Source organism: Notechis scutatus, chromosome 1 (assembly GCF_049901735.1).
Source record: "Notechis scutatus isolate UNSWTSFEM ecotype Mainland chromosome 1, rNotScu1.2, whole genome shotgun sequence".
Lineage (NCBI taxonomy): Eukaryota > Metazoa > Chordata > Lepidosauria > Squamata > Elapidae > Notechis > Notechis scutatus.
In genome coordinates this window covers 163878891-163905461 of record NC_142009.1, presented here as the reverse complement: position 1 = coordinate 163905461, position 26571 = coordinate 163878891, and the positions used below count along the sequence as shown (strand labels likewise).

The following is a 26571-nucleotide window of genomic DNA, read 5'->3' as shown; positions in this document are numbered from 1 at the left end:
TTGCTTATAAAGTTTTATTTGATGAAGTCCATTTATAAGGTCACTTTTGCTTCCAAGACCATTTTCATCCATGATTTCAAAACTGAACATTTGCTCTGCAATGGCTTGTGGTTCCAGAGGTTGTTTTTTTTTTTTTTTAACATAAGAACTTGATAAGGATATAGTATGGTTGCTGCTCTTTCAAATACAGCCATTACAGGAAATCTGAAAATTAGTCTTAAAAAAACTAATTTCCAGAAAGAAAGAAAATTCCAATTTCCAGTTTAATATTTTATAAAACATTTTTTTTTTTGCTTTCTGTATTGTTTTCAAAATGCCACCTAAAATTGAGGACTTAAAGGGACATATAATGTGCTTATTGAATTGCTTACAGCTACAGTATTGAATCTGAGAGAGACAGACAGACATTTGGAGCAGCTGTTCATAATCACAGTTATCAGTTCAGAATCTGCATAAGCAAAACTTCAAGATATTGGCATATGGTCAAATGAATTCATGCGTGCGAACTGTGTTGTCTTCAGAAGTATGAAAGCATCTCAAACAGGTACAGCTGTAAGCCTGGGTGGCATGGTTGTCAGTCAGTCCAATAGCCCCAGCAACAGCTGCCATCTATTGCTGTGAGAGTAAAGCATTTCTATTGGCTTTCATCTTCTCTAGCCGTTTAACTAGATGGCCATTACTTACTTCAAGTTCTTCTGTTTTGTCTAATGCTGAACGAAGCTGAAAAAAACATTTAAAAGAGACATTGTATTCAAATTAAGGTATAGAAAATAGCATGCCCTTCAGCAATGACTGTAATATGCCAGATGGAAAAGAAAGCTTGCTTGAAATATTTTTCAGCTTAACAGGTACTTCAGGTTACCTTCTGGGGTATAATTCAAATAGGATCTATGCCCACACAGAACAACACCTGGAAAACTTTTACACATTCTTTTTCAGTTCTAAAAGTTTAAGATGTCTTTTTACTTATATATTGTACAAGTCTACAGACTTAGTCCTTCAGTTTAGATTAAAAGGACACCAAGATGCCAGCTCATTTCTTTTTGTAGGAATAGGGACACAAATAATATTATTATTATTTTTTTAAATTTCCAACCAAAGATCTGTTCTGACAAGCTCTGAACAAAGAGTTCAGTTGGGATTGATGTCAGAATAGTCAAGATTTTCTTTGATTATCTCAGGGAAAGTCTGCATCAGCAATCAAGCTTTGCTGATTTGAAGGTTACAGCATATTTTTTCAGTATTTTATAACTAATATTCAGCCACATAGTACATTTGACAAATTCTAAAAAATTAGGGGTAAATAAAAATTAGGTTTATTTTACAATACTTTTTTTTGGTGTATCGAAGGGTATCAGTGTGAGAGACCTGTTTCTGAAAATGTATAATCAGCATGAATTTTAATGTACAGGTAATCTTCGATTTACAACCAGAATGGAGCAACTCATGATGGTCCTTAAGCGAGGTGATCATGTGACCACTTAACAATTCCTATCTGTTTTCCCTCATGTGATCGTTTATAGAGCTCAGGGTGCCTCAGGGGAGGTCCTGCGGGGCCTAGCGCAGACATTGGTTTGCCTGCCCTTCCTCCCAAGGCCTCCTCCAACCTGAGACACCCCATGCTGTGTTCCCAGGATCAGAGTCCCCACAGGCCTTGGGCCTGCTTCCTACCCCACCAGATCCCACACTGGCAACTCCTATCACCCATTGCTCATTTACCTTCTATAGATCTCCAAATGGTAAATGGCCTACACCCACACCCTCCTCCCCACCCGTGACTGCTCACTTATGTGGAAGCTGGTACAAGTATGGTTGGACTGAAAATGGCACCCCATTCCCAGATGAAGCCATGCAATCTAAAGGGGTCAAGGAATGGAGTGGCCTGCTCCCCTTCCCCAATATGGGTGCCAGACATCTACAGACATCTACATGGCCTATTACCACACCCTCCTACTCATCTTCCAATTGCTCACATTTTGTAGATTTCTGGACTTTGTATTTGGAAAGGAGGGCAAGCTACTGTCCTGCAGGCCACATGGCCCCTTCTCAGAAGTGGGCACAGTTTTTTGGAACAGCCACAATTCATTGTGGGATCCTGAGGAGTAGAGAGGCCTGCTGTTTTTTCACAATGCAAGTATCCGGTAGCTGTTGCAGCCCACCATTCCTTTGGTTGGCTCACTCTGGGGCTGCGGAGCCCGTACAGCGCAGGTGAGTTGATGTCCTGTCCAAGCAGCAGACGGGGCAGAGGCGTGGTGGGGAGGAAGGTGATCTGGATGTGCTGTGCAGGCTGCAGGAAAGCTGAGTGTCAATGGGCTGGAGTGGACAGGCAGCTGCAGGAGACTCATATTTGCGGGGCGAGACCGGCAGCAGATGGAGGCAGAGGCGTGGGGCAGAAGGCAACGCAGGCTGCAGACAAGCTGAGAGATACAAAGATGACTTCCCACAGCCACCCACCCACTTCAGCCTACTGACTCTGCTTTCCTGTGGCTCGCACAGTGTGTCCAGAATACCTACCTCCCCTCCTGGCGCCTTGGCCTCCATCTGTTGCTTGTACAGGGAATCAACTCACCTGCGCTGCACGGGCTACAGTTGCTGCCAGACACTGTTGCTCCATGCACGCTCACCGCCTCCTGTGCTGGCGATGCCCACCCCACTTCCCTAGCCCTTATTTTGGGTAGGGCTTATATTAGGCACATGCTTAAAAATCAGGGTTTATCAGGCCTTATTTTTGGGGAAACATGGTACCTGCCTTCAAACAAGAACTGGTGGGGCCACAAAATAGGCAATAAATGAAAATGAAGAAGCTAAATTGCTCTGGGACTTTAGTATGAAAGCAAACACCTGTAAAATGACACCCAACAACCTCTGATAAGAATAGTCAAACAACTTTGGATAGTGCACATGGTAGTACATGGAGACACCAGAATAGAAAAAAAAATCGAGAAAATCACAAAAAGAACTGCAAATAAAAGTAAAATGGCTGTAGCATAAGAAGCAAGGTAGTACTAATAGTGATAGGTGCCTTCAGTGCAATTTCAAAACATTTAAAACATTTGGAACGCTACTTGAACCAACAATGGCAGAATCACCACTAGTCAATTGCAAAAGGCAACTTTACTTGGAATAGCCTAGATCTGTGACAATACTTTTAACACCCTCTAACGTCTTCTATCCCATGTCTAGGGATGGGCTCAACAATGGACAAAAATGCCAAATCCAATATAAATATCTGACTGACTGCATGTCCAATAATTTTATTTATGTCTTTGAGTCAGTGTTGATTCCTACAACTACCTGGAGAAGCCCTGCAGTTTTTTGGTAAGGGTTTCCTGAAGTATTTTGCCCTTGCTTACTTCCTAGGGCTGAAAGTGAGTGACTGGCTCAAGGTCACCCATTTGGCTTCGTGCCTAAGGCAGGTCTAGTAGTTAATCCTTGACTTATGACCACAATTGAGTCTAAAAAATTATGTTTTTAAGTGAGACATTTGTTAAGTGACCTTTGTCCCATTTTATGACCTTTCTCGCCACAGTTGTTAAATGAATCACTGCAGTTGTTAAATTAGTTACAAAGCTGTTAAGTGAATCTGGCTTCCCCATTGATTTTGTCAGAAGGTAGCAAAAGGTGAGCATACGACCCATAGACACTACAACCACCGTAAATGTGAACCAGTTGCCAAGCATCTGAATTTTGATCATTAACCATGGGGATGCTGCAATGGTCATAAATGTGAAAAATGGTCATAAGTTACTGTTTCAGTGCTGTTATAACTTTGAATAGTCACTAAATGAATTGTTGTAAGTCGAGGATTACCTGTACTCACAGTCTCCCAGTTTCTATCTTGGTGTCTTAAATACTACACCAAACTGACTCTCTTCTCAAATTACAGACAGCAAGAAACTCTAATTTTCACTTTATTTTTGAAAATTTATAAACATAAATAATTTCATATGCGTGATATTTTATACCCAACTACTTTATGAATGTCTGAACTTTCAGTACAAATGGTTATCTGCTGGACCACTAGATGTAAAATATGCAAAATATACTTAAGGAACCAATTATTTCCTGTGCTTTAAATAAAAAAAAAATAGTCTTAAAAGAAGAAATGTTAAACTGGAAACATGTATTTTCATAATTTCTTAATAAATTACTTCCCACTAAGAAGTACTTACTAGCATATAACATCAGCAGTTTCAGATATCTGGAGAACCAGGCAAAGTTTGAACATATTGATTAAACAAAACAATTCTTTTAGTTCAGCATGAACACAACACACTAAGTGATAAATTTAAAGTTTCAGTAATATTACAAAAAACTTTATTACAATATGTGTGTGTGAGAGAGATATGTATGTGTGTATGATGAATTTAAAGTTTCAGTAATATTACAAAAAAAATATTTTTCTTTTTTAAATTTTTCCTTTGTTGAAACCTATGTGCTGGTATAGTCACAAAAAATTACTTTCTGAACAAATTAAGATGGAGAAATTAGAAATATTACTTATAGCAAATGGAAAGGCAAAATGCCAAGCTTAGAAAAATTCTTTAAGGTGCACACAGATACATTGATGCCTAAACTTTATGATTTTTTTCAGTTTGTGTTTAAATCTAGAACTGGTTTTCTTTATGAATCGTATTTCTTTAATTCTTAAAAGAGCTGAAATTATACATATTAGACAAATTACAAAACTGTTTGATTAATGAATAAAACAAGGTAGATTAGTCCCTGTGGATTTTACTCTGCTAGTCATTGCCAACTATAAGGGGCAGTGCTCATCTCAATTTCAAGGTCATTGAGCCAGCACTGTCCATAGACATTTCCCTCATGTGACCATTAAGGAGCGCTGTTACCTTCCCATCAAAGTGGTACCTATTTATCTACTCACATTTGCATACTTTCAAATTGCTAGATTGGCAGGAGCTGGAGCGAGGACACTCACCCTTTTGTGTGGTGTTTGAGTCTCAAACCTGGGTTGCCGCCTTCCCAGCTTACAAGCCTAGAATCTTAACCATTGAGCCACTGCACTGCCCTGATTAATGAATGCTGGTGTTAATGATTAATGAATGCAGATGTTAAAATGTTTTGCCTGTTATTTTAATTTATCATCTTGAAAATCACGTTGTTAAAAGCTAATAGCTTTTCCTGAATAATCACCATACATAGAAAAGGAACTAATTGTCTGAGATTATTAGTAAATTGTATAGCATTGAATTCAGCTGTAATTACAGTATTTTATTCATTAATTGGGTGCATATTATAAAACTTTGGGCAATATCTTATTTTTCATTCTCTGTTTTTTTCTTCTATTTTATTTTCCAGAACCACAAGTGAGAACTAATGGATTTCATTCCCTTTTTTAGTAAGCAAGCTATAGCAACTCCTTTATTATCTCCTTTATTTCATTAGTGTCTGAAAAAGGCTTTCTTTTAGTGCTTTGACACAAGCAGGAAGGAAATATAAAAAAACTCCAATCTGCAGAAGGTAATTTTAGGGACATGATTCATGACTAGAAGCTATAAAAGTTTTCATTTAATACAGAAACGATTAGTCTAGAGTCCTATTACTCATGTTAAATTTTTACTTTTTTAAAAATTCAACCCTTTTTCTGAATTCAAAAGTACATAGTAATGCAGATTACCTCTCTTTGGAGCTTACGTTTCTCTGCTTTCAATTCATCCTCTATTCTTTCAGCATTTTCTGCAGCTGTTTTATAGCGAACAACTTGACCTTCTAATCGTAACACCTAGCATGATATGATAGGAGAATATTATTTATTTTAATAAAAATATATACTCCATCTTCATTTCAAAGGATTGTCTATCCAAAATAAACAGAAAGTGAAATTTAATAAAATTCTAAATATAATTATACCTTCAAAATAAACAAAGATTAACACATAATTCTAAAATTTTAAATATACTACTTTTTAAGATGCCTGTGAAGTAACTGGCTTCCCAAAAATGACAATGTTGATGCAAACATGGAATGATACAGGTTGTAAAACATATTTTACTTCAAGGCTTTGAAAAAAAATAAAATTGAGAGTATAAAACGTAAGAACTTGAAACAAATTCTTTGCTCCCTTTATATCTCCAAAACCAAGGATATAAGATTGCAACCCATGTCGGCCTGCTGCCAAAATTTCAGCTAATTTGAAAAATAGTGCAAACAGGGAGATGTACATAATTTAAAAAACAAAACAAAAACTTGCCCAGTACGTACTTTGTTGGTGGCAGAAATAATATAATTTAGCAGATGAATTGTGCAACGCTTTGGATTTGGTCCACAAAAGTTGCTTTAGAATGTGGATCTACAGACATGGCATCAAACGCCTTAAAGCAACTATGATTTTTCCTAAAATTAGTTGAGTGTCTGAGTGTTCTGAAATGCCTTTTGGGAATTGCATCTGGGATAATGCACTGGTTCTAATTAACAGAATCTAATCAGATTCCTGAACTGTAGGAAAAAATGTCAATGCAAATTTTTATTTTTTAAAAAAAATCCTGTTAGGTGATGAGCTAACAATACAACTAAAGAGTTAAGACAACTTTCAAGCTGGATTTAGCAGTTGCTAATAAAATTCAGCAAGCTAAAACCACAGCCTATCCAACATCATAAATCAAATTTAATGAAAATATTCCCATTCCTATTGGATTCATAACAGTTTTATTTTCAAGGAATGTTTAAAAATATTTTTAAGTCAAGCATTGTCTGCGGTGTAACTTTGATTCTTGCACGAATAAATAAAACATCATTAACAACATCAGGTCTGATCCAGGTGAGAATCATCATAGGCACAGAAAGATGTGCACATAAGCATATGAGAATAGTCTGGAATCTGACTATGAACAGCCAACTATACCAAACATCCTAGCTCAAATTTGGGTGAGATGTTTAGAGAAGCCATTGGGTGACCACTTTTCACTCTGTCATTATGGATCCCCAGACAGACTGTGGCACTCTGAAATACTCAAGAGTTGAGATAACAACTAGAGGTGTTTTCTTTCTGTTCTTCAATTGTCCCAAATGGGATTGTAATGAACTCAACATGTAACACTCACAATATTTAAAATTCAACAATACTAAGGGGCTAGGATACTTTTATTAAAAATCTCTACAGCTTCTCAAGGGATGATGCAATGCCTCTGAGAACATTTCTGGACCCTTAGGAAAGAAGCTAGGGTTCACTCACTCAGAAGAAAAGAAATAAGATTTAAATAGGCATGTTTTTGCACTCTGAAAAGGGAGCATTTTAATGGTCTAGTAACATGATGACTTGTTCTGCCACCCAGCCTCCAAAGGATGGCTATATTATCCATCTATGAAGCTGATTTTTATCTTCTTCCCTCAGAAGAGGCCAAATCTTAACACAGAAGTCGACTGAAATTTGATACAACTAAATATGGTAAGAGGTAATCCAGATGTTGATCAGCTAATATTAAAAATAGATTATTGGAAATCTGGCAAAATGAATGCAACTGCAAATCTAAACAGGTGGGTTTAAGACAGCAAAAAAGTAAGACTTTAGGAAGGTTGTCAGAATTACAGGTGTGGTACCTTAAGAACTGGTTTTCTGCCAAAAATTGGCTGAGAAGATTTCTGTTCAAACATGGGAGCGTTTAAAAACATCTGAAATATTTTCTTAAAGCTGGCACAAGAAACCTCCTGAGTTGACAGGTAGACAGTTAAATCATGTTACACAAGCATTTTTTTAAGGTTACAAGTTGATGTTAAACAGAAAAGATGCCAAAAATATTTCAGACACGTGAAGATGTTGCGTTATAGTTACACTAGATAATCCTCACAGATTACTTATTTTGTGCAAAAAATATCATTTTTAGAAAACTATACACGGGAAAACATATTGTTAAAGTACATTGTCCATTGTTTCTTTAGTAGAATATAGTTTAAATTGTATTATAAATTGTATTATAGGGTAGGGAGTATGGCTGATAATTGGAGAGTGAACAAGAAGTCTCCCAATGATGTGGGGATGTAGCTAGAAGAGGGAGGCTCAAAATATTTCAGCCCATTTTTTCAGGGTTTCAATTAAAAGAATAGTAAAGATTTGCAGATAACCCCCCCCCCCCAATCAGAAGGCAATTTTCTCTTTTAGGAGGGGAAAGGAATTAGGATAAGAGTAAAGGACAAACTCCTACTCAAAAATGCTTAGCTCTCTCAACTGTTCATCATACAATTTAGCCTCCAGACCCTTTACTATCATTGTTGCTCTTCTTGCACACTTTCTAGGGTCTGGTGTTGACCAGAACTGGATGCAGAATTTCACCTGTGCAATAGAGAGCAATACAGCACTCCAGAGGGTTAATGTCATTGCCCAGAAGATCATTGGTTGCCTTCTCCCCTCTTTGGAAGAGCTTTATAGCTCCGCTGCCTTAAGAAAGTTCAAAACATTCTCAAAGATCCATCTCATCCTGGGCACCCTTTTTTTTTTTAACTATCACCATCTGGATAATAAAAACAAGGACAAATAGGCTGAAAAAGAGCTTCTATCCCAGGGCAGTATTCTGCTGTATCGTGCAGTGTTGGTGTGGTGTCGGGGGTTTTCGGTTCAATGTGTGGAGGGTGAAGGATGTGTGTTTGTATTTATTTTCATGGTCATGGTCATGATGTGCACTGAAGATGGTGTTTGATTTCATTGTATGAGGTGCAATGACAATAAAGTAAAGTAAACTATCACTTCTTCTGATCTTGATACTGTCTCTCTGTTAATGCAGCTAGGACTACATTAACTTTTTTGGCAGCTGCCGCACACTGCTGACTCATACTTAAGTAGTGGTCAACTAGGACATCTTGATCCTTCTTGCAGTTACTACTGTTGAGCCCGATACCACCTATTCGATACTTTATCTTTTGGTTTTTCTTGCCTAAGACCTTATTTTCTCACCACTGATCTGCATTTTGTTGGATAGGGCCTAATGCTCACCACTGAAATCAAACCCAAATGGCAATTCTGATGGGGAAAGTTTCTGATGGAGTATATTGAGGAGTTTCCTAACCCTGACTGAGATAGAGAAAGCGGAAAACCTGCACCACCAGCATGGGAAAGACAAAAAGGAGTAAGGAACAAAAGAGTTGGTGCTTTTCCACACCAATTCACTAACTATTCTGGAAAGAAAAATGAAAAGTTTGAACTGGCACTGAGTAACAAATTCAGTTAGTGGGCAATCCTTTTTAATTACGGTTTTGTTTTTTCCAGAGGGGATACAAGGGTCAGGTCTGATCCTATTCCTGACCAGCAGAGAGGAAGCAAAGACACCCAGGAGGAAAGCAGTCACTGTCAACTTTGAAGCTGGCCTGACCGAGGCCATCTTGAAGGCTTCAGTGTTGCCACAATGGTGCTGAGGGGTGGGGGTGGGGGAATAGAGATAGCTGGGGTTTCATAGCCAAAACAAAGTAGTTTCCCTTGAAAACCAAGGACATGCCCACAGGTGGTTGAAGATAGGAGTGAAGTTTCCAAGCAACCGGACAGCACTTTGGTTGAACCATGTGACTGATTGTTGGGGAAATGGGGGGGGGGGACACTTTTACTTTTAAAGTGAAAACCACAGGGAGATTAGATATTAAGAACTTGACAGTAAAAGCTGTCAATCAATGGAATAGATTATTTAGTGGAGTGGTTTCTTCACTTCCCCCAAGAAGAAAAAAATGAGAAAACATTTTAAAGAATGGGTTAATGAATGGATAAATGACAAGCCCCTTAATCAGCTGAGATTTAAAGAGAGGAAACGGAAATGGCCCAATAACTGAACAGGGGTGCAAATGTGTAGCTCAAGCCTGCAGGAGCACAGACAGGAGAAGCTTAGGCTACAAGATGGGAGAGATATACTAGTGCAACCTCTGTGCTTGGCAAGGAATCAGAACTGGTGATCAACAGACCTTCTCTCTTTCTCTTTTTATAAGAGAAGGAATATTTCAGCAGCCTCACACTCTATACTAATCTAGATTAGAAAACACCATACCAAATAACTGAACCCAAATCATGCCTATATATTTTTTTTCTACAAATAGAGTGTTCCTGGATGGGATAATTTATTTAATAGATTTATATTCCACTGCAATCTAGCCCAATGCTATTCAACATCTGAAGTAATGCAACAACCATTTCAAATACATTAGCAAAAGCACTGCATGTAGCTCAAAGATGATAGACCTTACACTTTTAAATAGAATAGAATTCTTTATTGACCAAGTATGATTGGACACACAAGGAATTTGTCTTTGGTGCATATGATCTCAGTGTGCATAAAGAAAAAATACATTCATCAAGAATCATGAGATACAACACTTAGTGATAGTCATAGGTTACTAATAAACAATCAAATCATTCTAGGGAACAGATAAAACAATATAAATTGTAAAGATACAAGCAACACAGTTATAGTCGTAAGTGGGAAGAGACAGATACTAGGAAGTATTATAATCTAGTAGTAGAGGAATAATAGTAATACATCTTAGTAAATAAGTTGACAGTGTTGTGGGAATTAGTTGTTTAGCAGAGTGATGGCATTTGGGAAAAAACTGTCCTTGTGTCTAGTTGTTCTAGTGTGCAATGCCCTATAGCGTCATCTTGAGGGTAGAAGTTGAAACAATTTATGTCCAGGATGTGAGGAACAACCTTCCCCTCCCCCCACTTTCAAAACAAGTATAGACTCTTGAAAACTTTGTATTTCAAAAGGAATCTTTTATTGAAAAGGGGTGAAAGTAAGTCAAAATTCAAAGCAGGCTCTGCGGTCCCTCAGGGCATACAGCTAGGATATAGGAAATTAGAAACCCCTTCCAACAGTCCGATTTGGATTCCACCAATCCGCAGGTGTGAAGATATTATTGTACCGGTGTCTCTGAGAAAGCAGATAAGAAAAGTTTCTCAGACTATCTTCCGGCATTGCAATCCACATGGCCGCCTCTTCCCCTCGCATTCCTCCAAGAGGTGAGAATTTTCCAGGGGTTTGAGGCACCAGGCAACGGTTATAAATCAGGTAAATGAAGGGAAAAAAAGACAGCTACCAGGATGATAAGGAGCTTGGAAATAAAGCCCTACAGCAAATGGTTAAAGGAACTGGGCATGTATAACTGGCATAGGGGAAAATGATATCTCCCTCTACCTAAGAGTCTGCCTCAGGCAAATAGTGGATCTGATCTCTATTGAAAGTGAGACTAGGATAAGGACTGAAAGACTGAAATTGAATAAAGGAGATTAAAATTGAATATTAGGAGGAATTTCCTGATGGTAAGAACTGTTAAAATAGTTGAATGGTCTGTCTTGAACAGTTATTTCTTCTATTGGAGATGATTAAATAAGAACTCAGTGGCAATTTGTCAGGGATGACTTAGTAGATTCTGGCAATTTATTTATTTGACTTCTATAACGGCTAATCTGAGTATAACTGTCAATGAGAAAGGAATTGGACTTGAAGAGTAAGTTCCATTAAACTTGTACAATCTTATATTACTGTTCTAAAATTTAACATATAATTGAATTAATCTCAGGATTTTCCTTATCCAAGTATCAAACAGAATATTTTCAACAATCATCATAAAACATAGTAGAGAAAAATTTTAAATGAGGTTATTGCCACATCTGAAATTTTTCAAATTTTAGTTCTATAAGAGCAGCTGCATCTTATTAGGATATCATCTGAAAAGGCTTAAAACAAAAGCCATTCATCCATAATTGTAACTTTTTAAATATTAACGTATGAGTAAAAAAATAATCATGGAGATTGCATATTTTCTATCTCTGCTAAAGATTTTTAAAACGTTCCTGAGAATATAATTTAGACCCTACCGTTCTGTCTATAGAAGGCTTCATGATTATGTTTCAAGCTATACCAAGAGAAGCACAATCTACAGAATGAACGTAATTAGCACATTTGTTGAAGGTCAATCCATGTAGAACAGGGGTGTCAAACTCAAGGTCCGTGGGCCAGATCTGGCCACGATATGGCGAGATCAGGCTGTAGGGCTGCCCTTGAGACAGCGAAGGACCACCACCCCGGCCAGGCGCTAATCTATAACTTGATGGCCGCCATCCAGCTGGAATGCAATCAGCCTTAGATCTGCAGGGCTGCCCTGGAGCTGGTGAGGAACTGCCCTGTTGCCTCAGCCCCACCCGCTGGGCACTCGCCGCCTCATGTGTGCATGACCAGGGGGCAGGGCTGAGTCGGGGGGGAGGGGTGGCAGCCTCTACTGGCACCAGGGCTGCCCCCCAGATCTAAGGCTCAGCATGTTCCAGGCTGGATGGCCGCCACTCAGTTATAGATCAGTTGTGCCCACCACCAGCGCCTCCATGGCCTGCTCGCCAGCCCGGCCTTTGCAGCCCATGCGGCTTCCCTTTCACTAGGACTGCTCCCACCCTGCCCCACGTGGGAAAGCCACAGCCACGGTAAGCACAGCCACTGGCAGCACTGCCAATCTCTCCCCCTCCCCTCATCTCCTTCTGAGCGTGAAGGAATGAACGAGATGGGAATGAGAAGAAGGGAGGAAAGGAAGGGGGGAAGGAGGGAGGGAAAGAAGAAGATGAGAAAGAAGGAAGGAGAAAGAAAGCAAGGTTTTATTTTTTGTGAGGAGGCGGCAAAAGAAACAGCATTCCTTGGCTGGGAAGTGGGCAAAGGCAGCAAGGGAAAGTAAATCTCAGATCCTGCAAACCTGAGGTTCTTGCCACTTGCAGGAAAGGAAGAAAAAAGGGAGCTGAAAGCTAAATACCTGATCTCTCCTGCTCTGCCTTCCCTGCTCGATTGCTCACCTCGTTTAATTCCAAACATTGCCTCCTTCAGTTCAGAAGCAGCCACGTGGGGGAGGAGGAGGCTGGGGGTGGGTGGGTTTCTCCCTGGGATTTTTTAAGTCACAAGGTTTTTCTTCCTTTCTTCACAGCATATCTGTCCAGCTCTGGGAGCATCATTTCTGGGCTGGGGGCTTTTTCCTTTGGAAGAAAAGGCAATGGGAGTGGAGGCAGCAGTGACTTGGGCTCGTAAGGGTCCCTTCTCCGACGCTGGATTCGTCTCCTCTGTATGGTTGAGTGTGTGTCTTTTTTACCCTTCTTCTCCCTTCCCTGATTTTTTTTTCTTAGAAACAAAGGAGGTACGGGGAGGAGGGGTGGGGTTGTCCCCAAAAGCAAGACCCCAAAATTAAAAGAAAAGCTTTTCAAATCCTTAAAAAGTTAGGCTGCTGACCCTCGGCTAGGGATTTCTCTTTTTCTTTTGGGAAAAAACAAGCAGCAGGTATCCGAGTGGGCATCCTCGGCTCTTAATAAAGGTCACATTTAAAAGCTGGGGGGGAGGGAGTCGCCTTCCCCAGGAAAGGGAAGGGAGGGAGGAGATGGAATGAGAAAGGGGAGGGGAGGAGGAAGGAAGGAGATAGGAATAAGAAGGAGATGAGGAAGGGGAGGGAGAGAGGAAAGGAGGGAAGGAAGGAGATGGAAACGAGAAAGAGAGAGGCAGGGAAGCTGGCCATGCTCACCCTGGCCATGCGCACCCACCCACCCACACCCCAAGGTCAGCCACAACCCTGATGCGACCCTCAGTGAAATTGAGTTTGACACCCCGATGTAGAATATATTTTTGCAGAATAATTACAATGAATTGCAGAAAACAATTAGAAGAAACATTTGACTGGCAAAGAAAAGTGGATACAAAGAGATATAAAGAAATAAAAGAGACAGAATGTATGCCAGAGGTGGGCTTCAGGCAAACCGGTTGTGAAGATTCTGCGCATTTTGGTAAATACGCAAATCCCACCACTGGCTGCCTCCCCCCGCCCACTCACTCATCTCGCCCACTCACCCGGCATAGCTGCTACTGCTCTCTGTCTGGCTCCCTCGCTTGCCTTGAACACACGGTCTCTGCAGGCCAGCCAGCTTGCTTGCCTTCGCAGTCGCCTCGCAGCGCTCTCCCTGAGGCCCAGCTGAGTGGCCCTGATCTGCCTGGGTGAGACTGTAAGCAAGGCCCGAATCCTGGCCTAACTGCCTCCCATGTGGCCCAGACAGTTTGCCTGCCTTCCACCACGACTGCATCCCATGCGGCGCTCTCCCTGCGGCCCAGCTGAGCAGCCCTGGTCTGCCTGGGTGAGCCTGCGAGCAAGGCCCGAATCCTGGCCTAACTGCCTCCCATGTGGCCCAGACAGCTTGCCTGCCTTCTCTCGCAGTTGCATCCCATACAACCCTGATCTGCCTAGGTGAGCCTGTGAGCAAGGCCCAAATCCTGGCTTTTAGAATGCATAATTGAAGGTTATCAGGTATTCCTCCCTCCCACCCCCTGCATCATTAGATATACATCTAGAAAAATTCTCTTGGTCGCTTACTATATCTAAGCTTTAACATAACTCACTAAGTAACCAGGGTGCCAATTCAAGAAGGAATCATGTCATTCTAATTGGTGACATTCGGCATTCATATTCCACCATTGCTCACAAGGCTTCTGAATGTAATTCAAGGTGCTGGTTATCACTTATAAACCTTTCCGTGGCATATGACTGAATTATTTGTGGGACTGACAGGAGAGAAATGCTGTGGTTCCTATTGATTAAAAAATGTGATCTTGTGAGAATGAAAAAGTGAATATTTTTACTATGTATTTCATCCCACTATTGATATTGATAAATTATACCTGCCCCATAGAAATGATATAGAGGTTTATTTAAAATAAAACAAATTGTTGAAGATGAAAAGCTTGCATTAGTTGACTATACAAGCATTGAAGCAACTTAAAAATTGGAACTTATTGAATGTACAGGAAACATAATAGGAACACTGAAATAATGCAAATACTGGCAAGGAAAAAGTATTAAAAGTTATCAATTTCTACAAAAGTTTGAGGGAAAGTGAAAGGTAACCCCTGATGATGGTTTACAACTAGAACATTAAAAAAAGAAACTGAAGGCTTGATTTTGGCTGCTCAACAGCAAACTATTCAATACTAATGCAATCAAAGCCAGAACTGAAAAATCATCCAATGATTCTAAGCACAGATTGTGCAAAAAAGTAGAAGAAACAGTAGATCATATACTTTGCTCATGCAAGAAGATTATATATACTCATTATAAACAATGACATCAGTTACCAGAATAATTCACTGGCTCATTTGTAAAAAATATCATATGCCAATAATGAAAAAATGGTGGGAACACCAACTGCATTGGTGTTGGAACAGTTGGAAAACTAGTAAAAAAATGACCGGTTAAAATACTGTGTGGTTTCTGAATACAAACTGATGAAGTCTTGTCTCATAACACGCTAGATTTAATTCTGGTTGAAAAGAGGAAAACGTGGATCATTGATATGGTAATACCAGAAGATAGCTGAATAGAAGACAAATTGGAAAAAAAAATAAAAAACTATCAAAATCTGAAAACTGAAGTTGAAAGATTATGGCATAAACCAGCTGCAATGGTCCCAGTGGTTATCAGCACACTGCGTGCCATATTAAAAATATCTTGGACAGCATAGAAAATCATTGCATTGCATTGATTCACGTGCTGAGAGCCGCACTGAGCCCTCACCCCACGGACACCATTTGCTGCCCTAGGCAAAGAGAAACCCGGGAAGACAGCAGCCTCTTTCAGGCCCTCTTTGCTTCTCAAGTGAATGGGGGGGCTGGGGGGACGAGGCTTGAGCAGGTGGGCTTTCATTCTGGCAGTCTTTGGCCAGCTCAATAGTGGGGGCGGGGGGGAGTCAGTGGAGAACAGCTCCTGAATGTTAAGCAGCCAGCCACTGTCTTGGGTGGCCCATCCGTTTGTCCTTTCCTACTTGCCTATTGTCTGCAGATCTGAACTCTGGGCAGCATCTGGACTCTGGGCACCCTGCTCCACAAACTACCCAGAGACTTCTACCCCTGGTCCTGCTGTCTGATCCTGGGCAAAGGAAGCTAAGTTCCCAAGGAACCTCCACCCTCCACCTTCCAAGGGGGTCCTCCACCATGCCCTTCCTCCCCCGCCCCCACCCCATTCTCTGATGGGGGCTGAAGGATCCACCCAGGGATCCACCCTTCCTTTCTATCCACCTGGCGTCCTCCTAGACTTGATGGAGAATTTTTTTGTTCAAAAGGAAAAGAAAAGACAACACACATTCACACACGGTTGTGCAATTTCACAGACTGCACCCTGCAAGGAGCAAAGGTGGAAGAAAAGCATGGTGGTGGTGGAAACGTAGTAAATCCTTTTGAATTTTTAATATTTGTACGCAAACCTGGACCTAAAATGTGATCTGTCTTCATACAACTCTTAAAACCAGTAAAAGAGACTACGATCCAACCAAATTATACTGTATATTTATTCATTGAGCAAAATGATCCAGTATGTTTGAAGATTTCCAGATTGTTCCTAACAGCTTACAATGGTTCTTTGAGTTTGAAGTTACAATGGCACTGAAAAAATAAAATTTCCATCTGTTAATTGCAAAAAGCCATACGGCTTGGATCCGCACATAAATGTGTTAAGATTCTTGGAAGAACCTAATATGAATGAAGACCAACATCAAATAAACATGCTAGAGTTTTATCCCATCTCCTAAGGCTTACAGAACTCCACAACAGTTGCCCAAAACTATTTCAAGAAACAGGTAATAGTGGGGTTCACCTTTCCCAAACACTCCAGTCCTCAGTCAATTTTGTTAAGGTTACCCACCAGAAACACTGGATGATATAGTAGATTTTTGCACTGGGCCAGGGCTTGGTCTAGATAGGTTTCTTTCAACCCTTTCATTCTATGAGCAAGTATTTGGATCCAGAAGCCAGAATATGGCAACTCACCATAAATTACTTCATAATATGAATCAAATACTACATAATCAAATTATCATATATTAGCATTTAGTTAATATATTCAGAACTAAAAATTAAACAATTAAAATTAAACAATATTGACTAATTTCATGGAAAATGGTTTTGAAACAAGTAAGCTGAGACAATCTAATTTCTCCTCTAACACTTTTAGATAAAAAATAAACATAACTGCACCAAACCAGGTAATTCAAGAATACTATCAAGACTATTGTAAACTTACATTCTGTTCCAGTGCTATAATTTCTTGCTCAGATTTTGCAAGTTTAAATTTCAGGTCGCTGATTTGTCTGTTTGCATCTCCTGAATAAATAACAATATAAAGTCATGTCTGACATCAAAATAATTCTCAAATACTATAACTCCTTTAGCATCCATTAGCATTAATCACACAGCTAAGTGTGTTACCCACCACAGATGGTTCTCCCTCCCTCTTCAAATTTCAGTAATACTTCTCCATATTTTGAGAGGATTCTCCAATGCTTTCAAGCAGATTTTCATGTGAGGGAGAAAATGAGGAACTGAAGTGAAATGAACCAAGATCATCTCTTTCTCCAGTCTCCCAGAAAAAAAAAATCAGCTGGATAGAAGCTGTTTTGGGATAGAAAGAACACTTCTTGATATTTGGGGCTCACTGGTGGACATAGCTGGAATTCTGAGATTGTGTATTAAGTTGATTCTTGATCGAATAACTGCGACTATCACTGTGGACAGTCAGAAAGAACTAAATTATCCCAAGTAAAAGTAATAAGAATGATTGCCACCGTTCACTATAGCTGCCCAACTCATCAGCCTTAATCCTTATGTTGCTGCCAAAGCTTGCTCCTACAGCTTCTGAATTGTTAGGATGCAGCCATACATCATATTTATTTTCTGAAATATGATGAACTTGGTACTGGGCATCATTGCAACTTTTCTAAACCCTTATGCCACTCTTCCCACCCAAATGGGCATGACACAATTGCTCTTCCCTATTACAAAGGACAATTTTGGTTATACAGCTGATTAACCTTCTGAAAAAGCTTTTTTTCTTCTTTTTTTTAACCAATGTAAGAGAGAAATGCCACTCATTTCACCATGTTACAATATATGTTCCCACTAAGTTTGACTTAGTATACAGCTAACTCCAGCAGTTTAGAATGACAGCTCAGAAAAAAAGCTATTGTATCTCTGCATGAATAACTGAGGCCTATTTCATCTGATATATTCATTCTATAAGTAGAAAAAAAATAAGTACTAAATTTAAAAACTTTAAATTGGGGATTAACCTTACTTTGAAGATCAATCACATGCATGTCTGGGCCATTTTCTAGGACTCCATCTTCCAAATGTAACTTCTCAATTTTACTATTTTGTTTTTCTTCCAGTTGTCCGTTTAATTTTTTAATCTGAAAGCCATAAAAAAAAATCAATCCAAGGAAAAATGATCCAGGTTACACAAGAATAGAATCATTAGAACTTTCAGAAGATCACTTAGTGCTTCTGTTTTGATTTATGAAGGAGTAGTTATAAAGGAGGAAAACTTGGAAAATGGCAAGAGAATTTTTAAGCTTATGCAGCAGACATTTGTAACATAACACTGAAGAATGATGGCTACCAATCCCGCCCCTTCAAAAAATACAGAAAAGATTCTGGAGATGCCAAATGCAGTTATCAAGATAGCAGTACTATATTGCATATCTTTTTAAATGAAAAACTGTGACAGCCAGTTTAGTTTAGTGGTTAAGGCACCAGGCAAGAAACTGGGAGGTTGTGAGTTCTTCTACTTTAAGCATGAATGCCAACTGGGTGTCTTTGGGCAAGTCATGCACTCTCAGCCCAACCCTACTGGTAGGATTGTTGTAGTGGAAGAAAAAAAGGAGGGAGCTATTGGATATGTTTGCTGTCCTGAGTTACTTATAAAAATAAAGATTGGATTACAAAAACTCTACAAGTTGAGTTTTGATCCAATATAGTTTCATATTCTGCCATTTGTTCCCTGCGGATGAATCAATTGTATGTTGTACTATAAAAAACAATATCTGGAAATTAATTTTTTTAAATGTAGAACTAATATCTATATTATGTCAACCAACGTTTGCAGTAATTCCAAAATCTCCTAACTTCTTAAAAGTGTTCCTTGGGAAGAATATCTAAAAGCCATGAAGCAAATGATGGAAAAGATAAGAATCATGGCTGATGCTACGAGCCATTTCTATATCTGTTTAATTCTTAAATGGATAGACAGAGAGCTTCCAGTAAGACAATTTGAATGTTATTTGGTGGAGAGTGGCACAAAGTAATGATAAAAGCAGATGGGGGAAGCTAGAACAAAGACACAAAAGCATCTGATTTTTTTTAAAGAACCCTTTTTTAGCATTCAAATTCCACTTGCTAAACCTACATATTATATTCAGTCCAAATTAGAGCATTTTAATGGCCTTGTATTACCTTTTTCACTTTTCATTATATTATAAGCTGCCCAGAGTTGCTATATCAATGGGATGGGTGGCATATAAATTTAATAATAAATAGATATAAATAAAAAATATATTTAATTTATAAATTTATTTTAATTGATATATTTAATTTATAATTAATTAATTATATTTAATTTAGAAAATAAATAAATAAAATAAACTTGATGCATGCTAACATACAGGTAGTCCTTGACTTACAACCACAATTGAGCCCACAATTTCTGTTGTTAAGTGAGACATTTGTTATGCGAGTTTTGCCCCATTTTATGACTTTTCTTGTCACAGTTAAGTAAATCACTGCAGTTGATATGTAAGTAACCTGGTTGTTAAGTGAATTTGGCTTCCCCATTGACTTTGCTGGTCAGAAGGTTGCAAAAGGTGACCATATGACCTTGGGACACAGCAACGTTCATAAATATAAATCAGTTGCCAAGAATCTGAATTTGAGGATTCTGGAAAAGTCATAACCGTAAAAAACGGTCATAAATCACTTTTTTCAGCATCATTGTAATTTTGAACCGTCACTAAATGAACTGTTGTAAGTTGAGGACTATCTGTATTACAGCTCAGCAGGATACAGAAATATACTCTCATAGCATAAAAAAATAAGTGGAGCCATTTCATGCAACTCTTTTCACTCCATGAAAAATATAGCATCTAAAGCAGTTTTTGAGCCAACAATATACTCAAACTAAATACAAAGTATTCAGCTTTTATTTACCTGTTGAAGTAAAAGTTCTCGCTCATCCAGAAGTCTTTTTAATCTAATGTCTATAAGAGAGAGAGAGAAAAAGATACAAAACACTTGATATTTTACACATTTTTAAAGAAAGGTAATGATGAAGGTTAGTGGGGCAAACGATAAATGAAATTATGCACGTACCATGGTAAATGATGTCACAGACAGGGCTGGGAAGGGATTTTCAACCAAGGGAGGTTATGCCAATCTCACAAAGCATGCTTGTCACTTCAGTAGAAGCACCCAGCAGCATGCAAAGCGCTATCTTCTACTGTTAGCATGCAGGTATTCTATGGTCAAACACTGGAATACAAAAATCTCACAAATCTTTTATTGTTCAAATATATGTAATTTTACAACATAAACGTTAAAACATAATAATCAAACTGTGCATAGTTCAAATGTTATGAAAGGGACCTCAGATTGTGTGGGAATATGAATCTAGCACCTATCTACAATAGCTTTTTGGGGGAATTGTTCAGTATTGAAGAGGCATCTGCTTAAAATGCCGCAGACAACTGTATTCATTCATTCTCTTGCATGCTTAGAGGTGCTTTCCGGCACTAGAATTCAAAGCATTGCTCAGCCCTACATACTGATACATTCAGACACAATATAAAACGGAATGTTTTTTCATAAACTGGAATCTAACACTTGCATATGATGGTTTTAAATTTTTAGATGGTTTTAGATTTAGATTTTAACAATATAAAACTTAATGTTTTTCATAAACTGGAATCTAACACTTGCATATGATGGTTTAAATTTTTAGATGGTTTTGATTTGGTTTTTTTGGAATCTAACACTTGCATATGAAAAGATTTGTCAAATATAGCGTCCCAAAAAATTGCTACTGTTTTCAATTGCACATAAATAAGTCTAGATTTCAAAACATCTACTTTACTTCAAAATGTGAAATGTTACCCATTTTATATAAAATAATTACAAAGTATTCCAAACACGTAAGTTAAAAAGAATTAACGGTCTTTCACAAGCCACTTTACAAACACATATAGAAATCGCTTCTTTAAAATCTTTTTTAAGGTAGGGGCAATACGGCATTCATGCCTCTCTCTGCTACCTAACTTTTAATTTTCCTTTTAGATTATTTTTATAAATGGGAAATTAGCAGCCATAAAGTAGCAGTATCTACTATTATTTACATTCACAGCACAACAATGCCTTTAGATCCACATATGCCAAACATGAAGAGATAAGAATGATAGATGGCTAAAGGTCAGATTTGGAATTATATCCTTTTTTTAATTGGTACCAGTTGGAAATATCTTCTTCTCTTCACCTAACCTTTTCTCCCTTTCAAATAATTTGTACTGGGTGGCTCCCTAACAGTTTGGAGCAATTCGTTTCACTGTCAGATAAACACAATGGGATATAAGTGAACAATTCTATTCTGACAAAGTGATTATGCAACCAAATGATGCACTTCATGGAGTTGAATACAGAACATCCAACCTGCTTATATTATAAGCTTGAAAGACCAAGTGCTTTTCAATTTATTTTGAGATCATTAACCAGCTTTCCCCTAATTTATTCTTTTTGCTGCAAATAGTAAACTGTTCAATATTTTAGAGGGCTCTAACTAGTAACACAATAAAATTATTTTAAAAAATATAAGTTGCTTCCAAAAACGGACACTTCTGTAATAATTCCACATTATTAAGTTAATAACTTAAAATTAGTAAATAATTTATATATTTACTGAAAGCGAGAATATTTGAATTTGATGGAAATCATATGAGAATACATGATTGGGCACTAATGATACATTGGGCACTGTGTGAGAATTCTTTAATGTAAAGAAAATTATTTTCTAATGAATAGCTACTACATTAAGAGTAAGCTGAAAATAAAATTTTAAGATTAAGATACAAAAGAAAATTATACATCATGAAACTAAGGAATAAATAAGAATTCCTTATAAACGATGTTGCGGGTATAAAACATTTAGATGAAATTAGAATTATTCAATCTCATCTTTATTATTTTTATAAAGAATTCAAGGCAGTGCATATACCTAACAGTCCTTCCTCCAATTTCAATATAATTACAAGAATTGCTGCCTAACACATATTAATACAACTTTGTGCAGTATACACATATTCAGTGAAACAACTGAACAGTATAACCATATCAGATAAAATAATAATCCTCTTCAATGACAGTTTCTTCTCTGCTGTCTTGTCTCATCAACCCTCATCTCGTTTCGCTACCAAAAGGTAGAATGCTTATTTTACTGATACATTTCTGAGCATAGGGGATGAGCAATAATTATCGAACAATTTCTTTAAAACTATTAATATGTCTTTTAAAATATGTATATGAAGTTGCACAAAATATTAGAACTACCGGTTTAATCAAGTTTACAAACAAATGAGAAGAGACATTTTAAAATATAAAACTTTATTTCCATTATATACATTAGATACTGTGTTACATCTTTAATGTTTTCCTATTTTTATGTAATACATTGTTACACTATACAATACAAATTATAGCTATACAAATTTTAGAAGTTGCATTGTCTTAATTTTCATATGGTAAAGCAGAAGTTAAAATCAATTTATGTTTATAAAAGTGTTCCAGGTTTATACGTTCATAAGTGTTTTATGTTTTAAAAAGTTTTATATGCTCATAAATGAAAAACTTTCAGATTTATTTTAGCCATTATTAACTCTCTTTTAGGAAAAGAAGACAGTGTGTTAAATAGTTTTATCATAAAACTGCAGTAGCTATTTTCTTTCATTTTGTGATTTAAATAGAGATAATTATTACAGAGACAATCAAGACTGCTCTTATTCCAGCAAAAATTAAAGGGGTAGATTTCCCAATATAAGAAAATATTGGTTTGCATTCAACATTCAATATTTATTTCTTTGTAAGACAATGCAGAGAACAAATGATAGGTTTTTTAAAAGTAAATAGATTACAATTTGCAGTTAATATTACTTAATACAAAGGCTAAATATAAAGCAAACTGAAAGTTTTTATCATACATAAACCTACATAGATTACAGTGAAAGAGACAGAGGAAGAGAGACAAAACTATAAATACTAAATTGCATCAATAGCGTGTCATTTATGTATCAATTGCAGAGACATTAAGTTTAATCCACTGATTTAAACCAATAAGAGCTTAATTTTGTAAGAAAAGACTGAATTGGATGTTACTGAAATCTATATGATTCTTAGTAAATGATTTCTTACTGTAAGTAGTAGTGCTTTTTATGTGTATATCTTTGCAACAGAAATGGTATTAATTTGAAGTGAGTGAAACATACACAGCAAAAACTTACTACTTCTGTAACAATTGTCATAATGTCATTATTGTTATTCATTCAACTTGACCTTGTCTTTTTTTGTTCAGAAAGTGTAACAGTATTGAAGCTAAAGTTCCATATAATAACTTGAAATCAAATATAAATGTATCAGACTAGTGACATTTTATCAAAAAGCTAGCAAGCATCCTAACCATTGCCAAGAATTTTCCAATCCTAGCATTCATTAAAATTCTTAGAGAACGAATACTGTATTTGATGGAGTATTAAAAAGCAGCTCATTGGGAATTAGGATAATAGCTTTGGTTAGACTATAATTAAGCTTGTCAAGAAACTTGACAAAAAAGGTAGCCTCCATATGCATACATTATTGACTACTTTGCATTATTTAGAATGACATTAATTCAATAGTAGAGCTTCTTTCAAATTTTGACTTTTTAAAAATTAAAGATGTATTTTTGTTCTTTAACAGATACAAGGTTAATGGTGTGGAACAATGATCCAGTTCCTGAGTTTATGATATAATGCAGTCTTCCCGAGATTTACCTTTTCCCTTCTTATTATACCTTTCTGTTTCCTCTTGATTTTCATTCATAGCACTCTCCAGGTTTTCCAACTGTTCGGGTGTATGATCAGCTATTTGTACTGAACTGATTTCATCCAATAATTTACTTTCCTCTTCCAGCTGTCCACATTGTGACTTTGTTGTTTCAGAAACAGAGAAATCCATCTGCACAGATTTGACTTCTTCAGATTTATGTCCTTTCAGCTGCTGAATACTGTCACTTTCTTCCACAAAAGCCTCAGATCCAATTTCATTTAATAAACTGGCTTTGACCTTTTCATTATCTTTATTATTCAGATCATCTCTCTTCTCAGAAGTTTTAAATTCTCCAAAAGAAGCTGCATCAACATCTAAGGCTTCATGATATTCTTCTACAATTATTTCTTCATTCTCAGGCTCATTTTGTTCAATGAATTCAGTCTTCTGTGATTCAAGACAACCAACCTCCTCAATATCTGGCACAATACTGTGAATTTCTTCACGCAGTTGTTTGCAATTTTTACCCTCTTCACTCCTAGTGCATGTTTCTTCAGTACCTTCTTTCATTGTAGTTGTAGTTACAGCAAACTGAATAGTATTATCTTCTTTATCTACACTCTGTTTTCCTTCAGATAAATCTTCTTTATGACCACCAGCAACTTCTTTATTTATCATATCAATATCAGCCAGAGCTCCATCTACGCACGCTGATTTTATATTACAGCTGGAATCATTCTCTATGTTTGCATTTGTTTCTTCTTGGGTCTGGCATTTGCTTTGATTTATATAATCTACAACAGGTTGTTCTGCATGAACATCTTCCACAATACATTCATTATTCTTTCCCTCAAAATCTAAATAAGCATTTAATGCCTTCGTATCCTCAACATTTTCTTTATTTGCTCCTAACTCTTGCTCATTTTGTTTGTCAACAACTGCATCATGTTTTGAAGGTGGTGATTGGATTTCTTCAACTTTAAGTTGATCTTGTTCCTCTCCAAACTCATTCAAAGTAACTTTCATAATACATGTTCTTTTTTGTTCTTCTTCAGAATCTACTACTTGGTCCTCCTGTTGCAACATCGTACTTTGTGCCTCATTCTCTTCATTTGTTTCACACATTTCTATTTTTGGCCCTTTTGTTACAACATTTATGTTAGGATTTTGTTCATTTTTAAAACATTCTCTGTTTAAATCTCTCTCAACAACCCCATTTTTTGATTGTTCACTGTTAAGATCAATACTGGAGGCTTTCATAAGGATAACATCTACCAATTCTGGTGAAGTAGAAATTGCCATGTGGCCATTATTTATAAAATCTAAAGCTTCCCAAAACACTTCACTATTCCCTTCTGACTCATCAACTACAATATCTGTTTGTTTTTCTTTATTTTGCTGTTGTGGAACTATTTCTAAATTGGCATGTATTTCCTGATTAATTTCAATACTTGGATCTGTCATATTATTTTGATTATGAGTTACATTTATATCTCTATCAGACAATTTCTCTTCTAAAATATGACTTGGTGAAGCCCCTTCAACCTTTAATTCATCTGAATATCTTTTTTCAAGGGAATCAACAATTTCTGGGATACATTCTGAGTAACTTTTTACAGGATCCTCAAGACCACTATTCAATTTCAATGTTGATGTAATTTTGGCTTCAGTGACTTTATTAGTCTCTATGTTTTCATCAGCAGGCAATGTCTTTATTTCCAAACACTTGAGATTGATTTCCTGATCCTTAGTGTCCTCTGTGTTTTCCTCATGCTCAGTATTCTGCAACATTTCTCTTTTCCCCATATTCTCCAAAATCTCATTTTCCATCTCCACTTCATTTGCTCTGCCTAAAAGATCATTATAAGAAAGTTCAAGGGATCACAATATAGATACATCATTTAAGTATGCTATCACTTACCTTTGCACTTAAAACCTCAAAAGAGAATTAGTAATATGTTAAAAAGTATCCATTTTTGCAAATTATATGAAGGCAAAGGAAGAACATAACTTAAAATATCTGAACAGAAAAGTGCATCACTGCCAACTCTGTTGAATTTGTATTACTTTAAGTGGATTGTACAAATTAAAATTCCTTGTTTTTTAATTTTTTAAATATAGTAGAGCCAGTAATTTAAATACACAAAACTATGTTAATGGATACATGACTGGGATAAATCTCACCGTGATTAATAAATTACAATTATAAACAACTATTATGAATAGCAATGTAATTAATTTTACAGGCAGGCCTCAACTTATGACCATTTGTTTAGCAACTGTTAAAAAGTTATGATGGTGCTAAAAAAAATGACATGGCTGGTTCTCACATGACCATCACAGAGTGCCTGTGGGCCATGATTGTAATTCAAGTAATTAGCAACCAGCATTTACAATGGTTGTAGCATTCCAGGATCATGTGATTACCATTTGCAATCTTCCCAGCTGGCTTATGACATTTATGACAAGCAAAATCAATGAAGTAGACCAGATTTACTTAACCATGGCAAAAAAAGGTTGTAAAATCAGGGATAGTTATGGGATGATTCATTTAATGACCACATCGCTTAGTGAGGAAACTTCTGGTCCAAATTGTGGTCATAAGTTAAGCACCATCTGTATTTAGTACCTAAAACTTAATATTTTCAAGTGCTTTTCATATACACTACTGGGAACCAAAGCAAAGTTAATGTTTATGAATAATATATAAACATAATATATATTATGCTTAATATATTGAAATGAA

General features: G+C 37.1%; 1 protein-coding gene across 36 annotated transcripts in view; it reads right to left on the bottom strand.

The window, feature by feature from the left end:
• The window catches only part of LRRFIP1 (LRR binding FLII interacting protein 1), a 98783-nt gene continuing 72212 nt past the window's right edge, over window positions 1-26571 (bottom strand). For 29 of the 36 annotated variants that reach the window (XM_087949371.1, XM_087949376.1, XM_087949377.1 and 26 more), the window contains one exon: window positions 22393-25675. In XM_087949371.1, coding sequence (XP_087805497.1) covers window positions 23799-25675 — 1877 coding nt within the window. In that variant the 3' untranslated portion in view covers window positions 22393-23798. Of the gene's footprint in view, window positions 721-5638; window positions 5744-17013; window positions 17094-18063; window positions 18179-19970; window positions 20021-22392; window positions 25676-26571 lie in introns of those variants that run through there. The other 7 variants (XM_087949401.1, XM_087949403.1, XM_087949404.1 and 4 more) reach the window with 1 other exon arrangement.